This window comes from Rhopilema esculentum, chromosome 15 (genome assembly GCF_057945365.1).
Source record: "Rhopilema esculentum isolate cy_ngs chromosome 15, ASM5794536v1, whole genome shotgun sequence".
NCBI classification, from domain to species: Eukaryota; Metazoa; Cnidaria; class Scyphozoa; order Rhizostomeae; family Rhizostomatidae; genus Rhopilema; species Rhopilema esculentum.
In genome coordinates, this window is record NC_142829.1 from 334,695 (window position 1) to 353,036 (window position 18,342).

At 37.5% G+C, this 18,342-nt stretch overlaps 1 protein-coding gene across 3 annotated transcripts in view; it reads left to right on the forward strand.

The window, feature by feature from the left end:
• Positions 1–18,125, forward strand: part of LOC135685288 (uncharacterized) — a 34,609-nt gene extending 16,484 nt beyond the window's left edge. For 2 of the 3 annotated variants that reach the window (XM_065201179.2, XM_065201181.2), the window contains 6 exons: positions 8,670–8,728; positions 9,068–9,122; positions 12,170–12,631; positions 12,758–13,159; positions 14,516–14,667; positions 17,047–18,125. In XM_065201179.2, coding sequence (XP_065057251.2) covers positions 8,670–8,728; positions 9,068–9,122; positions 12,170–12,631; positions 12,758–13,159; positions 14,516–14,667; positions 17,047–17,536 — 1,620 coding nt within the window. In that variant the 3' untranslated portion in view covers positions 17,537–18,125. The remainder of the gene's footprint in view (positions 1–8,669; positions 8,729–9,067; positions 9,123–12,169; positions 12,632–12,757; positions 13,160–14,515; positions 14,668–17,046) is intronic. The other variant, XM_065201180.2, reaches the window with a different exon arrangement.
• Positions 18,126–18,342: the final 217 nt, after the last annotated feature.

Genomic DNA, 18,342 nt, shown 5'->3' on the forward strand with positions numbered 1-18,342 from the left:
CAGAAGATATAGTAGGTGCAGCGGATAGAAATGTTCATGAGTTTCATCAAGATGGATTTAGTTTGATTTGAGTCAAAATTAAGTTGGTGTAGCATGTCAGAGAGAGAGGTAGATGAGGTTCCCAGAATGCCAAGGGCACTCATAGAAAGGTTAACAAAGGTAACACGTTTATAGGCAGGGCTCAGTTCCTTGATAAGGTCGCTATATTTCCTAGCTTTTCGAGTACTGTTTTCGTCGATGTTGCTTTCGAACCCAACAGTAAGCTCTAGCATGTAGAGGATTCGATCTTCAGTTACGAAGACAAGATCTGGTCGATAGGAGTCGCCTGTGATTAAAGAAGGTGATAGAAATGAAGGCAGGTCGGCGTAAAATGAGCTGTTTCTAGGTGTTGAAAGGATTTTAGCCAAATATAGAAGTACAGAATCATGTCTCCAGGTATACCTACCATGTTCAAGATAATTCTTGCAGCTAGAGACTATGTGCTGTAATGATTCTGATTGGAGACAGAAAGAGCAGGCAGATGACTGAGTAATTGACCATTTGCAGAGGTTTTTTCTAGTGGCAAGAGTGTTGTTTAGGTATTTGATGGTAAAGTTGTAAATGTTTTTTGGTAACTTTTGCTGGACACTAGACCAAAGTTGATTAGTTCCCTTAGAAGCAAATTTTAAGATGCACGAGATAATAAATCCTTGAGATGTAAGAACGTTTTCAATGCGGTTTTCGTGTTCGCTTTGGATGGATTTGAGAACTTGTTTTGTGTTGCGATAAACGTCATATTGTATGTTTGTACCAGTGCTAGAGTCTTTCCATAAAGAGCGAATCTCTTGGTTTGGGGACAGTCTTAAAGAGTTGCGGATAACTGTTTGGCATTGTAAGAACTTGGTAGATGGAAGAATGAGATTGATGCCAAACTTCGATTTTGGAATGACGAGGCTACTTAGTGAAGCACTTATTGGCAGCTCGAGCCATTGTCTAACAAAGCTTGAAACAACATTGTCTAGATTCTCTGTCACCCATGTCTTGCTTAAATCAGCGATGGTCAGGTTCCAGGAAATTTTGGATAGCACATATCGGTGGTATAACAGAATTTTGTTCTTTGGATGACACGACAATTTGTCGATACTGGACATTAACGAGTTGACAGTTTCCAATAGTTCTGACATATGATCACTATTATCCATAGGAAAGTTGAAGTATCTACCAAGATATTTAAAAGATTTGTCTTTTTCAACAGTGGGCACTATGTTTTTATTGACAATAAGTTTGGGTAGAAACTGAACAGATGAAGTAGATGATTTTTTAATTCCAAATGTTGAGCACTTGTCAACCCGAATATGCATGTTTGCCCAAGAGCACCATCTAGAGAAGTGGTTTAAGAGAATTTGATTTTCGTTTTCTTGACCAGTAACCACTGCCGCATCGTCAGCGAACTGAAACCAATGGACAGGGTTTAAGGAGTTTGTATAGAAGCCGAACTGGCTGAATTTATTATCTGAGATGTAATGAATGAAAGTATTAAAGCAAAGGTTGAAGGTTAATGGGCTAAGGCAATCACCCTGGAGGACACCGCGGCCTACCGGTATAAAAGGGGTACGAAATGTATCGGTTATGATAGATGTTTTAAAATCAGTATAAAGGCTGCAGATAATATTTTGAATGTGCTCAGGGATGTGGTGATAGCGAAGAACTGCTGGGATCAGATTGTGATGGACTTCACCGAAAGCATTCTTTAGGTCTAGTAATGTGATGACGACAGCTCGCTGTTTGATTCGAGCTTTGTTAATGATAGAAGCCATGTGTGCAGTATGTTCGAATGTTCCAGACAGTCTTGGAAGAAACCCTTTTTGAATTCTGTGTTCAATGTACATGTTTGCGGAGAGAAATGCAAACATCGAATCGCGTAGGCAAGATGTGAATATTTTCAGTGGAATGGTTTCAAGGGTGATAGGGCGGAAGTTTTCAGGATTAGATGCATCGCCCCGTTTATGGATTAGCACTGTGCAGGCCAGTTTCCACTCCTCAGGTATATCACCCGAACTCCAAATTATTCGAATTAGCTCAGTCATGTATGTACGGAGATATGGACATCTTTTAAAAGGTATTATTGATAGCTTGTCAAGCGGACAAGGCGAACCAGACGACTTCATTCGACGAACAACTTTCGTGATTTGATGGTAAGAAGGAGGATCTAGATTGTATGGAACTGAAGGAAGAGATAGAGATGGGATCCTAATAATAATGGAAACTTTTCATTTTCAATTCAATTAAAACTACAATTACAAATTTCACTATTACAAAGGTAATTTGCAATTGGCTAGCCTGGGTTTACAAAGAAAAAGACTATTACAAGCGCAAACAAAAGAAATTAACAAAAAAAGGAAAAAGTGCGTTCGTCATTGTTTGTTTTAGAAGTCGTCAGTAGCAGAGATCGTTAGAATTCAAGAAGTTCAGGATTATTCCAAGATTTATTTCTGCGGCAGAAAATGTAATAGGTAGTACGGATAGTTAAGTTGGATAGTTTGGAGATCATGAAGCGGAGATGATTCTCGCTGATATCTAGAGCGTTGCACATGTCGATGAAAAAGGAGCAAGAGAGACCAAAGATACCTAGGGAACTGATAGAAAGATTAACAAACATGATAGAAGAATAGGCTGAGCTTAGACTGTGAATGAGATTCGAGTATTTCTCTCTTTTGCGGTTAGCATTAACATCCAAGTTAGTTTCGTACCCTACTGTAAGCTCGAGTATGAATAGCCGATGGTCAGAAGTGACTAGAAGTAGATCAGGACGGAAAGAGTCTCCTGTTATGATAGAGGGTGAGAGATAACCTGAAAGGTCTGCGTAAAGAGAGCAATTAGGTATAGCTTTCAAAGATTGTGCTAGGAAGTTCAATGCAGAGTTATGGCGCCATGTGTAACGGCCTTCTTCGAGGTATGTTTTGCAGCCTGCAACAATGTGAAGTAACGTTTCTGGCATATGGCAAAAAGAGCAATCGGACGACTGAGTAATGTTCCATTTAGATAGGTTTTTTCGCGTGGCAAGGAAGTTGCTAAGATATTTGATAGTAAAACTGTAAATGTTCTTGGGCATGTTGCTTTGAACCGTGGTCCATATTTTAGAGGCTATAGGAAGAGAGTGGTCAAAGATGAAGGAAAGAACGGTACCTTGAGATACAAGATGGTTTTGAAGGCGCTCTTTATGTTCTGACCTAACAGCCTTCAATACTTCTCTAGTATTCCTGTAAACATCATATTGGATGTGTCATGCTCTGGCTGGTATTTTTCCACAAAGATTGGATGTTTTTGTTGGGAGAGGATTTCAGTGCATTACGACAAACAGTTTGACACTGCATGAATTTAACAGAAGGAAGAATCAAGTTAAGACCGAACTGGTTTTTTTGACAGAATAATGCCACTTAAAGTAGCACTTATGGGTAAATCGAGCCAACGGCGGATAAATGCAGAAACTTGATTATCGAGGTTTTCGACTATCCAGGTTTTTGATAGATCGGCTACTGTGAGGTGCCACGAAACTTGTGAGAGAAGATAGCTGTTATAAAGAAGCAGCTTATTCTTTGGATGGAGAGGTAAAGAATCAATTTGCGTTAGGAGTTCTGTGAAGATGGAGCTGAGCTTAGGCACATGTTCTTGGTAATAATAATAATAATAATAATAATAATAATAATAATAATAATGATATATTCGTATTTGCCCTAGTGTCCGAGCTAAAAGCTCAGTTAACATGAAAGGCATGTTTACTAGGCTTGTGTTATCCACTACATACATAATAACTTCATATAAACTGTGAGACACAAGATTTAGAAGTCATCCAATGTGAAAATATAATATAGAACTTATTGTATCTGATCATACGCAAGGGCCGAGAGAAAATAGATTCACATAAACAACTTCTTAACCCTGTGTCTCCATATATAGTTGGCCATTATCAAATTTGATATCGAGCACCACTGTAATGTGCCCTTTACAATCAACTTATCTACTGACAATGATCTCATAACAGTCCAAACATCCTTTTTTATGCAACCAAGTGAGCCAAAGCAAAGCACTTTCAGACCCACCTCCCAACCTGACGACTGCAGCAGACTGCACAGCGGCTGATACCGTTTCTCTTTGGTGTTCAGTGCTTGCTCAAAATACAGATCGTAGCAGACAGTCACCTCTAAGATAATGCATTTACGTGACTGATTGTCAATGATAATGATGTCAGGTTTACGATGCGTGTAATACGCTGTAATTCATCACCATATTCCGTTATTATTGATTCTGCAAGTTTGTTTGCATGAAACTGGAAACCACTTATACTTCCTGAGATCACCTCAAATATTTTGTCAGCAATTCGATTGTGACGTCGACTATAAAAGTTGTGAAACTCTCTACATCCATTCATCAGATGTGCGACACTTTCCGTGTGCTGATGGCAAAAGGGGCAAGAAGGGTCATTATCACAATTCCATACATGCTTTGTGAAGTTTGTTGGAACAAGACTCAACCGTGCTTTTAATGCAAACTTCACCAGTAAATCACTTACTTTCCCATTGTAAAAAATTGAATGGGAGGATTTTAACTGAACATCAGTCATGCAGAAAAAGGGGCCTTGAACTGACAATTGCTTTGCTTTTTGCAAATCTCGATTAACTGTCTGTTTGAATAGCAACTTCTGAAGTGGAGCACCTTCATCAAAAAATTCACCATTAATAATTACTCCAGCCTTTCCTTGCCTGAACTCAATGGAAACATCTAGCTTTCTAGCATATCTCAGAAGATCTGGCCAATCTGATTGACACCCAAATTTGGTACGACTATTCAGGTAGCCGTCTTCACTAATCTCAAACCCAAGGAAGTTCATATCATTAGCTGTTGAAGCAACTTTCCGTTTTTCCATATCCAAATTAAGGGATTGACGTGCAATGTTCTTGAACTGTAATTGGGGATGATTCAACATCTTAATGAGAAATGCAACCCTTGTTGACCTATACACATCTGACACACGCTTAACTCCAATCCCTCCGTGCTCGCGTGGTAAGAAGATGCTCAGCTGTGTTGTTGTTTCATACAAATCGTATATATTTCGAACTGCCTTCACCAAGGACTTTTCCATGAGTTCCAACTGCTCCTCTGTAAACCTTGTATTGTAAAAATGGTGGAGAATCTTCGCGAGAGCCAAGTTATTTAAAGCACTAGCCTTTAGAGCAAGGGGCAATTTGCAGCTTGTTATTTTTGCCAATAAATCTTTATAACTTTCTTTAACTTCATACACTTGCACAGCATCTTCGCCGGAAAGTGAGAGAGACTTTCCAAGATACTTATAGGACTTGTCACGGGGATAAACTTCGATGGCATTTCCTTGAATTGACACAGTTGGCTTTTTATCTGCCTTGCCTTTGTACCAGTTATTCCCAGACCTCCTTGCATACATAACTGCACATTTACTGGGTTTCACTTCTAAACCTGCTATCTTCATGGCAACTTGTCCGATATCAAACATCTCATTTATAATCGTTACGTCATAACTGACAACAACAACATCATCCGCAAAAGCTTGCAATGGATCCTTCTTTCATCTTCGAAGCCCTGCCTGATAACAGCCTCTCTTACCATAGGCTTGCATACTCTGTCAATCACCAATATAAATAAAAGTGCACTCAAAGGGTCACCTGTCTTTGTTCCTCTGATCATATTGAACTCTTTACTCAATTCAAACCCACAAATCACAGAAAACGAAGAGTAACGGTATAGATCTTCGACCAAGCAACAATAAATCAAAGGAATGTCAAATTCCCGGAGAGTTACAGTGGAATGTCAAATTCCCGGAGGAATGTCAAATTCCCAGTGAAAACTACAATTACAAATCTCACTATTACAAGGTAATTTGTAACTGGCTAGCCTGTTCTTACAAAATAAGACTATTACAATCATAGTACTAAGACAAAAAAAAAACGTTAAAAGGGTTAGTCCATGTTTTTTTCCTACAGCAAAAAATGTAATAGGTGGTACGAATGGATATCGTAGAAAGCTTAGAAATGAGATATCGTTTGTGTCGATCATCGATGGAAAGAGAGTCACACATTTCAAGGAATGAGCTGCATGAGTCGCCGAAGATGCCAAGAGAGCTGATGGAGAGATTTACAAATATGACAGATTTGAACCTTGGTCTTAGATCTGAGACAAGGCGAGCATATTTTAAACGTTTTCTTTCTGCATTGCAGTTAAGCTTAGTTTCAAATCCTATCGTTAGTTCCAAAAAATAAAGAATGTTTTCCTTTGTACGCAGAAGTAGATCTGGGCGCAGATTGTCTCCAGTTATGATGGATGGTGAGGAGAAGCCAGGTATATCGGCAAAAAGAGAGTATCCCTCTATTGCTTTCAAGGAGGTTGCAAGAAAATTTAGAGCAGAATTATGACGCCAGGTATAACGACCTTGTTCGAGATAAACTTTGCAGCCTGCAACGACATGGAGTAAAGTTTCAGGAAGAAGGCAGAATTCGCAATCAGATGATTGGCTTAGGTTCCAAAGGCTTAGATTTTTGCGCGTAGGGAGAGTATTGTTCAGGTACTTGATGATGAAGTTGAAGATGTTCGTGGGTAGGTTGCTCTGCACAACAGACCAAAGACCATTGAGCTTTTCAAGAGAGTGGTCCAACAGAAATGAAATAATAGCACCCTGGGATAGTAATTGGTGTGCCAAGCGCTCTCTACTGTCTGATTTTACTGCTTTCAGTACATCTTTGGTGTTACGGTAAATGTCGTATTGCAGATTCATCCCACTACTGGTGTTTTTCCATAAAGCTTGAATGTTTGTGTTAGGAGAAGTTCGGAGGGCATTGCGTGAAACAGTTTGGCATTGAGTGAATGTAGCTGAAAGATCTGAAAAATTTGACAGAAGGTAGCTGAAGATCGAGACCAAATTGATTTTTAGAAAGAACTACACTAGTTAAAGTAGCACTTATGGTAAGATCAAGCCACTGACAAATGTATTTAGAGACAAGATTATCGAGGTTCTCAATGACCCAGGTCTTCGATAGGTCTGCAACAGTGAAGTGCCAAGAAACTTTAGACAATACATATCTGTGGTACAATAGAAGTTTATTTTTTGGATGCAGAGGCAAGTCATCAATTTCTTTCAGAAGGCTGGGAAACATTGATAGCAGTTTTTCTTTATGACTGCCATTGGTCATTTCGAAGTCAAAGAAGCGGCCGAGGTATTTGAAAGATTCTCCATTTTTAACAACAGGCCCGCTTTGGTTGTTCACGAAAAGCTTTGGCTGGAACTGAAGAGATCTTGTTGAGTATTTCTTAATGCCAAAGGTGACACATTTATCCACCCTTATAATGATAATAAAAATGATAATAATGATAATAATAATGAAGGTGGTGGAGGATTGCTTAAGAAGGTGAAAGAGGATTGCTTAATGTGGAAGATACTATAAATCTTGCAATTATTGGTCTTGAGAGGTATGTCAGCAACAGTAATGAAAGGTTACTAACAGCAGCTAGAGCGGAAAATGAATATTATGGAGAGAGCGAAGCTGAGTATAAGGTGCGGAAAAGAATGAAAGATGTCAGGCTTGGAAGGAAAAGACCTTGCATGGACAATTTTTAAGACAGACAGAAAATGAAGCAGGAAGTGATAGATGGAGTTGGCTTAGAAATACAGGAATTAAAAGAGGAACAGAATCAACGATAATGGCAGCACAGTAACAAACAGTACGTACCAATATCATTAAAACTAAGATCGATAAAACACAAGATGAGAGTAAGTGTAGACTATGTGGATAGGTGGATGAGATGGTGAACCACATCATTAGCGAATGCAGTAAGTTGGCTCAAAAAGAGTACAAACGTCGACATGATTGGGCTGGAAAACGAATCCACTGGGAAATGTGTCGTAAAAATTAGATCGAAGTGAAGACAAAATGGTACGAACATCAGCCAGAGACAGTACAGGAAAATGAGAGATACAAGGTATTGTGGGACTTCAACATCCAAAGTGAGCAAGTGATCAAAGCTAGACGTCCGGATATGATTGTCATAGATAGAGAAACAATGAAAATCATGGACTTTGACATTCCCTATGATATGAGAGAAAACTCAAAGGAGGTGGAAAAGATCGAAAAATATCAAGACCTTGCAAGAGAGATAAAAAAGTTATGGAGCATGAGGGTGACAGTAATTCCAATAGTTATAGGAGCACTTGGAACAAAACCAAGGAAACTGAAGAAGAGATTGGAGGACATTGGGATTGAAACACGGGTTACTGAGTTGCAGAAAACTGTGATCTTACATTCTGCCAGGATTTTGAGAAAGGTTCTCGAGATTTGAGAAATTTTGTTGATGCCAAACCCTGAGAACTCATTACCACTGACATTTAGTGAGCGACAAATATACATAATAATAAATAATAATAATAATAATAATAATATTAATAATAAATAATAATAATAATAATAATAATAATAATAATAATAATAGGGACAACACATACAATCTTCAAACCACCAGGGAATATTCTTGGTCCCGTTTACAGAATTTATATCCTGCACAGCTTTTATGTAATCTTGGTGTGTATAAAATCTATAGTGTTTTTGTAATCGCAAACATGATTTTTTAATTGTTTCTTTTAATGTAGCAAAGATATATTCCAATTTTAGAAACGCAAAAGGTCGCAGAATGAAATAAAAGCCAAAGCCCACGAACAAGAAATAAAAAGGTATTAATGTTTCACCTCTAATTACAGAGTTCCTGCTAGTATAACTGAAATCAATTCAATATGTTATGTAGAACTCTCTTTTTGGGACCTGTAACGTTAACTGGTTCGCATCTAAGCAGATCCCAGTTTGCCGTTCACATGTCACAGCTGGCTTCCCAATAGTTTTTAGAAAATAGTTGCTTGTAGCCAGCTCTAAAACAAGTTGACAGATTCTCAGGTTCATCCATTTTCTTTTAAAACATGAAATATGAATCAGCAAAATTAGTTGAAATGCTAATCAGTTAAATTATTCAGTGTTTCTTTAACCATTTTATATTCCGCGGATTTTTTAATTCTCAGGTTAAAATTAGAACTGGAAAAAAGCAGAGCAAAGGATGCATCGTCTGGAGACGCAGTAAGTATTTTTCAATTCTTTCTTACAGGTTTCTTTCAGTGTAGTGATCACAATTCAGTTCTTCTAATGTGAGTTTTTTTATGTAGCTCTCCAAGTTTTGTTCCCCTTCTTCCATTTTAGTTCTTCCGATCTAGTTATCCCAATTTAGTTCTCCCAATTTAATTCTCTAAAATTGGTTCTCTAAATTAAGTTCTCTAAATTTAGTTCTCTAAATTTAGTTCTCCCAATTTAGTTATCCCCAATTTAGTTCTCCCAATTTAGTTCTCCCAATTTAGTTCTCTCAATTTAGTTCTCCCAATTTAGTTCTCCCAATTTAGTTCTCTTAATCTAGTTATCCCCAATTTAGTTCTCCCAATTTAGTTCTCCTAATTTAGTACTCCTAATTTAGTTCTCCCAATTTAGTTCTCTCAATCTAGTTATCCCCAATTTAGTTCTCCCAATTTAGTTTTCTCAATCTAGTTATCCCCAATTTAGTTCTCCCAATTTAGTTCTCCCAATTTAGTTCTCCCAATTTAGTTCTCTCAATTTAGTTCTCCCAATTTAGTTCTCCCAATTTAGTTCTCTTAATCTAGTTATCCCCAATTTAGTTCTCCCAATTTAGTTCTCCCAATTTAGTACTCCTAATTTAGTTCTCCCAATTTAGTTCTCCCAATTTAGTTTTCTCAATCTAGTTATCCCAATTTAGTTCTCCCAATTTAGTTCTCCCAATTTAGTTCTCCCAATTTAGTTCTCTCAATCTAGTTATCCCCAATTTAGTTCTCCCAATTTAGTTCTCCCAATTTAGTTCTCTCAATCTAGTTATCCCCAATTTAGTTCTCCCAATTTAGTTCTCTCAATCTAGTTATCCCCAATTTAGTTCTCTCAATCTAGTTATCCCCAATTTAGTTCTCCAAATTTAGTTCTCCCAATTTAGTTCTCTCAATCTAGTTATCCCCAATTTAGTTCTCTTAATTTAGTTCTCCCAATTTAGTTCTCCCAATTTAGTTCTCTCAATCTAGTTATCCCCAATTTAGTTATCCCCAATTTAGTTCTCCCAATTTAGTTTTCTCAATTTAGTTCTCCCAATCTAGTTATCCCAATTTAGTTTTCTCAATTTAATTCTTCCATCTTTGTTTGTCAAATTTAGTTCTCCCAATTTAGTTTTCTCAATTTAGTTCTCCCAATTTAGTTCTCCCAATTAAGTTCTCCCAATTTAGTTCTCCCAATTTAGTTCTCCCAATTCAGTTCTCTCAATTTAGTTCTCCCAATTTAGTTTTCTCAATTTAGTTCTCCCAATTCAGTTCTCTCAATTTAGTTCTCCCAATTTAGTTCTCTCAATTTAGTTCTCCCAATTCTGTTCTTTCAATTTAGTTCTCCCAATTCAGTTCTCTCAATTTAGTTCTCCCAATTTAGTTCTCCCAATTTAGTTCTCTCAATCTAGTTATCCCCAATTTAGTTCTCTCAATCTAGTTATCCCCAATTTAGTTCTCTCAATTTAGTTTTCTCAATTTAGTTCTCTCAATTCAGTTCTCTCAATTTAGTTCTCCCAATTCAGTTCTCTCAATTTAGTTCTCTCAATTCAGTTCTCTCAATTTAGTTCTCTCAATTCAGTTCTCTCAATTTAGTTCTCCCAATTCTGTTCTCTCAATTTAGTTCTCCCAATTCTGTTCTTTCAATTTAGTTCTCCCAATTCAGTTCTCTCAATTTAGTTCTCCCAATTTAGTTTTCTCAATTTAGTTCTCCCAATTCAGTTCTCTCAATTTAGTTCTCCCAATTTAGTTTTCTTATTTTAGTTCTCCCAATTCAGTTCTCTCAATTTAGTTCTCCCAATTTAGTTTTCTCAATTTAGTTCTCCCAATTCAGTTCTCTCAATTTAGTTCTTCAATCGAGTTGCCTCCAATTTAGTTCCTCTATTCTAGCTCTCCCATTACACCAATTCAACTTACAGTCTCATTTTAACAAATTCTTCAAATTCTTTTGTACCCAATTATTACCTCAGATTCGGATTGAGACCAAAAATTTTAGTCTACTTGAAAGTTTTCATTTTCTCATTTTTCCGATAATTTTTTTATGACGACATAAAGATAAAAATTTTACAAGGAATTTGACCATGATTGGCGACTAGTGGTTGAGTAAAGTTTCCCCAGGAATGATTTTTGCGGTCAAATGCCTCACAAATTTTCAAACTTCATTTCTCCGTAAAATCTAGTGGTGCAAGCACAAATAATGTGAAAAATTGTATCCAGCCCAAAATTATGGTGGTAAAACCAAATCTGGGCTTAAAAAAGTCGTCTAATGAAGTTTGGAGAAATTTTCAAAGCAAGGCCGTAAGTCGAATTGGTGTATTATATTCTTCCTATGTACTTATCCAAAGTTAGCTCGTCCATTCTAGTTCCCCCATTTTCAGTGCGTCAGATTGAATTTTTCAATTGTAGTTCTAGTTCTCTTAATCTTGTTTTTCCAACATAGGTCTTCCTTTTTAGCTCTTCCAATGAAGTTCTTCCAGTGCAATTCCTCCAATTTTTGTTCTTCCTATGTAGCTCTTCCAGTTTAGTTCTTCGAATTTAGTTCTTGAAAATGGCTTTGAAAAAACAAAAATTTTATAACATATTGGCTAAAAGCTTTTTCGTCTGACATTCCTCAGAGCAGAAAACGTCAGAATAAGGGTCCGAAAAAACATGATGAAAAACATGTACTCGTGTATTCGAAATAGGTCAATCAGAAAAACGCAAGCATAAGACCGGTAAAGTTGTCCAATCAGTGACACATGTCTAAAGAAAAGTTACCACTGGAGTCCAAGAGAGAAAACGAACTCCTTCTTGGACTTCAAATTTAGTTATTCCAATGCTGCTCTTTCAATCAAATTCTTAAAATTTAGTTCTTCCAATTTAGTTAGTTCCAAATTTGTTCTTCCAATGCAGAGTTCCATACAGAATTTTTCAGAAATGTGTTTCTTCTAAATTTCTGGTAGCAGCTGAATAAACGTCGACATCTATTGTATTCTATCAGCATCTTTCCATGAGATGATCAAGCATTTTTGTAAAAAAGGAATCTTTATTTGATTTTAGACACCTTCCGACATTATGTCCATGGACAGAACTATGACGCCATCAGAGAGAACATCCAAGAAGTCAAAAGGCATGACAGAGTTGAATTCGACCGTCTCAGTTTTGCCTGCGAAATGTTCAAGTGTTTCCTTGCAAACGCTTCCAAAGCCTGCAAGATCTTCTCAACCTCTTTCAACATCAGTTGATATTTCATCTCCTATTTTCACAGCATCACCTTCAATTCTAAGAGAATCTTCTGTTTCAGCTCCGGTTGCTTCTGCTGTAACTATAACGGCACGCCCAACCAGGCAAAGTATAAACCAAGCTATCAAAGTGAGGCTGCCGTTCACTACACGTCGAAATTCACTAGCAGCTACAACTGGCGAAATTGCCATTGCACCCGTCCAAACTGCTGTGCAAGTTTCCAAATCTGCTGCACTGACAGCAACGCCAAGGGGCAGTCAGGGGGCATCTACGAACTTGGTAACTTAGCTGTTTTCTCTTTTCAAATTGAATCACGTTACAGCTGTTTTTTCAGTTTGCTTTATTTCTGGACAACTGCTGGCGTTATGCAGTTGTAAATGAACTTAAATACTGTTTACGTTGCAGGCTGTAAACATGGTGACGTCAGTAATATCTACTAAACAGAGTCCTTCAGTACTGGCTTGCATTCAGCCTCAACCGGGGGTACTTTCAAAACAAGTCATTACTTTTACCCCAACGAGGCACAGTGGGGCAACAACCTCGCAGCAAATCCAAAGAACCCCCGCAACTCCAAAACTTTATCGCTTTGTTGTTACCGACCCTTCGAAGGTGCGTTTGCCAGAAAATTTGCCGTTTTCTCCGTCATCAATCGTGCAAGCAAAGATACCTAAAACCGAGCCAATCACGACTGCTGTAGCAACCAACAGTATGCCAGTGAACACGATTGGACAACAAATACCAACATCAAAGGACATCAGTAAACAGTTGGCTCAAATAGGCATAGATGCAATCGCGGCGCAGGCTGAGGTTCGGGCTATAATTATTATTATTGTTTACTCTAGAACATTCTACGATATTGCTAGTCAAACGAACATTGAATTGACATTGCTAGTCAAACGAACATTGAATTGACATTGCTAGTCAAACGAACATTGAATTGAAATTGCTAGTCAAACGAACATTGAATTGACATGTCTAGTCAAACGAACATTGAATTGACATGTCTAGTCAAACGAACATTGAATTGACATTGCTAGTCAAACGAACATTGAATTGACATTGCTAGTCAAACGAACATTGAATTGACATTGCTAGTCAAACGAACATTGAATTGACATTGTTAGTCAAACGAACATTGAATTGACATTGCTAGTCAAACGAACATTAATTGACATTGCTAGTCAAACGAACATTAATTGACATTGCTAGTCAAACGAACATTAATTGACATTGCTAGTCAAACGAACATTGAATTGACATTGCTAGTCAAACGAACATTGAATTGACATTGCTAGTCAAACGAACATTGAATTGACATTGCTAGTCAAACGAACATTGAATTGACATTGCTAGTCAAACGAACATTGAATTGACATTGCTAGTCAAACGAACATTGAATTGACATTGCTAGTCAAACGAACATTGAATTGACATTGCTAGTCAAACGAACATTGAATTGACATTGCTAGTCAAACGAACATTGAATTGACATTGCTAGTCAAACGAACATTGAATTGACATTGCTAGTCAAACGAACATTGAATTGACATTGCTAGTCAAACGAACATTGAATTGACATTGCTAGTCAAACGAACATTGAATTGACATTGCTAGTCAAACGAACATTGAATTGACATTGCTAGTCAAACGAGCATTGAATTGACATTGCTAGTCAAACGAACATTGAATTGACATTGCTAGTCAAACGAACATTGAATTGACATTGCTAGTCAAACGAACATTGAATTGACATTGCTAGTCAAACGAACATTGAATTGACATTGCTAGTCAAACCAACAAATTATTTTTTGGTTTAGTTAAAGACGTTTTTATTACAAACAGGGAAAGAACGTTTGCATTCAAATATCCTTAGATATTCAACAAAGTGCCTAACAAGCCACAATGCTGATAACTTTGACTTTTAAAGATCTTTCTTTCAATCATAGCATTTTGCAATTTATTTTTTATGTTATATGATTGTGCAAAATATAGTTAGAATGTTGATGTGTACTAGCTTACCAGGTCCTTGGTTGGTAACAGCAGTTTAATTTTTGTTGAATTTTGTTAACCTGTATAAAGCCTGTTTTGTTATTTTAATTATTAAAGATGTTTTGAGTCACTGCTTTATAGTAACTGCAAACTAATGCGATATATTCCTTGAAGATGATGGTTCCTTCTATGGCCATTTCAACCGAGTCAGCTGCTACAAGCATGGCACCTTCTGCTTCTGAGGATTCAATCGTGAGCAAAAGTCGGTCGTGCTTAGAAGACACTGCCAACGGACTAAACACCCGCCCCTCGACCTTGGATAACAAGTAGGTTTTTCTGTCACCTAAAAAACTACGTATCGTCAGCATTGAAGGTTTTTATTTTGACTGGTACATAAAAAACAGTTTTTTCCTTGACGTCTTGCTTTATGGCTCTCGCTGTCGAATCTGAACGGTAAAAACCACGTTGTGGCAGTTTTGGTAGCTTTCGCTTTCTCATACACGATGCATTGTTCTTTAGAACCAGAGGCCACTTTTGTCGCAAGTCCGGTTATTTTTCCAACCCTCCATAGTGATCCAAGCTCATCTTTTGTCACGGTTTAATTCTTTTTGTCACCAAGTTTTGTACTCATTACATTAGTTTAAAGTATTAAAAGAATGGGTCCAAGGAACGCAGAGATTCTTTGTGCGTGGAAAAATTAGATATTGAAACTTTAGAGCATAATTTTCCATCAAGTAAAAAGAATAGGAAAGGCAAGAGGCAAAAAAGAGAGTAGAAGTGTAGAATCAAAAATTGGATTTATAGAATTTAGGAAGATTGAAATGTTTAAGGGGGAAGGAAGCAAGAAACATAACAGGATGATGTACTATTCATAGCTACGTTCTGAAAGATAAGAAAATTATTTGTCCAGTCTATTAGTAATAAAAATAGCAAGTTCATAAATAATTCGTTTCTCAAGGCTTTGTTTCTATGGTGCTTTTTGGTACATGCACAGCTCATCAATCTCCTTGTCGATTATATAATGTTTTTGGTTTTCCTATCATTAGAACCTTTAACGATGTAATCCAATTTGTTATCCTTACGAAGTAATCCAACTTCACTATTCTCCATGCTTCTTGAGATCCAACATACTATAAACCCAGATCGTCCTATTGTTTCTGCCATATTTTGCGTGAAATGCCAACCTCGCAACTTTCTACATGCTTCGACTATCTTCTTACCCTATTATTAAGTATCTACCTATTTACATAAACATTTCATCATCTGTGCTTCATGTTTTCAAAGCTTTCAGATTCACTGGCTCGCATCGTTTACACTTCACTATAGATATCAAATCTCTCCACACCAGGGGAGTCCAACGTATTTTTGGGAGGCCTTTAACAAAATTCTATTGCATTGGCGAACCAGATGAATAATTATGTAAATCATCGGCAAATTTTCTATTGAACAGTCAGTGGATTAATAATTACAGTTACATGAAAAAGTTATCTAGTGAAAATGTTGCATTTGTTGTTTGCAGAAAGTTATTTCACATCACACACAGAACTTGTAGTTTACGTGCAAAGAAAGTCATGCAAATGTTTCTCTGAAAATGAAAATTACTGTTTGCCGGTCTGTCATAAAGTGCTTGATACCGTATAAGCAGAGCTGTACACGCCTGATGATCGCATTAAGCGTGAAACTTCAAAATGGAACTTAAAACAATCCTGTGCTGTGCACCAGATAGCCTGATGTTTCTCTGTATGGCTAGGTTGTAGCCTTGACTTCGTCTGTTGAACTTCGTTATAGTGTCCAGTTTCTGAAACGCCAGATTGCTGTATTGTAGAGCAGGCTACTGATGAGGACATGATAGAAGAAAACCCGGGGACATAAGAAATCAAGTTTATGTACACCCCCCAAAATCACGTCAGGTGGTTAATCCCCCTATTATGTATGGTAATTATATTTCGCAATAAGGCATGCTCTTCATCAAGAAAAGGGAAGGTTTGTAACGTAAGGAACTGACAGTGCGCATTTGATGTCATGTTAGGGGGCACATCGGTAGAATCATGTGTTTTCTAATGGTGTCATTAGGCAATGCTAATTAATGACGTATTGCTTGCGCTCGTCATGCGATGACATGTCATGTTTACCAATAAATTGGAAAACCGTGATTGTTCAGTGATTGGAGAATTGGAATATGCGCTAGAGACACCTCTGTTTCTGTTTTCAACAAGTTTTCAACAAATTTATTGACTTAGCACGGGCCACAGAGTTTGCCCCCCCCCCCCCCCTGGCCACATCTTGCCTGCGAACAAAAATGGTTCACTTGCTGTCAAACATTTTCTTAATGAACGCACACATCAAGACCTATCACCATACAAAATTATTTACCTCACTGAGCTTGTACTTACAACAGGCACGTTTGCGCTCAACAGAGAAGAACCCATTGGCCTGTACGTCCAGTGAAAAAGCGTGTACAGATTTGCGTACACCGCATCGAGCACTTTATGACAGACCGGTAAACAGTGATTACAATATTGATTACACTCGAAATGTGATTACAATATTTAGTTTTTCCATGTACAATATCGTGTTTGATCAAGTAAATTTATTTTTATCCCATTTTACGCCAAACAAGGTGAACTACATTGTCTATTTAACATAGAGCAGCCTAACTAAGGATGCAGTGCAGCCAATTTATTAACTTGGTGTCACTTTTCTAGAGAATCAAATGCAGTTGTGACTGGGTCAAAAAGAGTACATGATGAAGACGATGAAGTCCAAATAATTGATTCGAAGGCCAAAAAGAAGTGTACAGTGAAAAACGAAGATAGTGTGCAAACTACCAAGCCAGGCGCAGGGGAAATCGAACAGACTATTCAAAGAGATCAGAAAAGCAATGGCATTGATTCGGACGCAAAGAAAGGTGAAAAAGGTTTGAGTATTGAGGGCATATCACAAGATGTGTTTAAGAATGTTGATAAAGATCTTATAGAGGACATTAAAAGGATTCCAGAAGGAAAAGCGCGAACTTTTCTTATGCAACGAAGCCAGCAACTAAGAGACTTACGAAAAAGCATATGCCAGCTTTTAGGACTGCTTGTACCAGATTTAAACCTGCCGCAACCAGGAAAGATGCCTTTAGATGACAACACAATTGATGTTCTGTTGCGGGATGTTTTGGATGCTAACAAGGATTCAAAGACTATTTAGCATTTAGGAGTATGGCTATTGCTTTTGTTTGACGAGCTGATGCCGTTTCTTTTCAACCGGAAGGGAGATTTACCAGTGTACCAAGCTATTCAGAAAAGGCTCGTGTTGCTATGTGAGCAAATGGAGTAAGTGGATGAAGGCTAGGTCTTGAATTAGTTTTTGAAAACGTGGAGACTGGGAGGTGGCAGCAAATCTCGTCTCACTGCACAGAATGCAAGCATATCCTTCGACGCAGTGATTTTCAATGTTTGCCGGTTTACGCTCGTAATCAGTCCACCCTTGTTCAAAATGGTTTCGACCAGGATGTTGCTTTCCCCGAGCAATATTGATGTTGATTACAAGCCTTTTATTCTGCGAGTGATAATTCCCTATGGTTGTTTATGCTTACGAACACGGTTGTAGTTTTGAATCTCAAATTTTATCGTGTTGTGATTAGTCCATGTTGTTATTTTTTGCGATTTTGGAGTTTTGAAAGTCCAGTCAGCTTTGTGCGGAAACGGTTGTTTAGAAATGTGTGAATGTTGAACAAATTGAAAGTTTTGAATTATTGTGTAGTCAATTTTATAAGATATATTGTAAATGTCTGCAAATATGTTATGTTAAGGAGAATCTTGTGTTTTATGGAGAGGGAACCTTCGGTATTGAGACATTTAATTGCATACTAAATGCATCTTTCTTCCATGTTTAAGTTGAGCGCCAAATTAGATTCATCAGCTCGTTATGCTGTCGTTAAGGTATCGTCTTACAGATATTTTCTTGGATTTGTAATATGTAAGCTTTTTAAAGGAAGCCTCTCTTATACATGA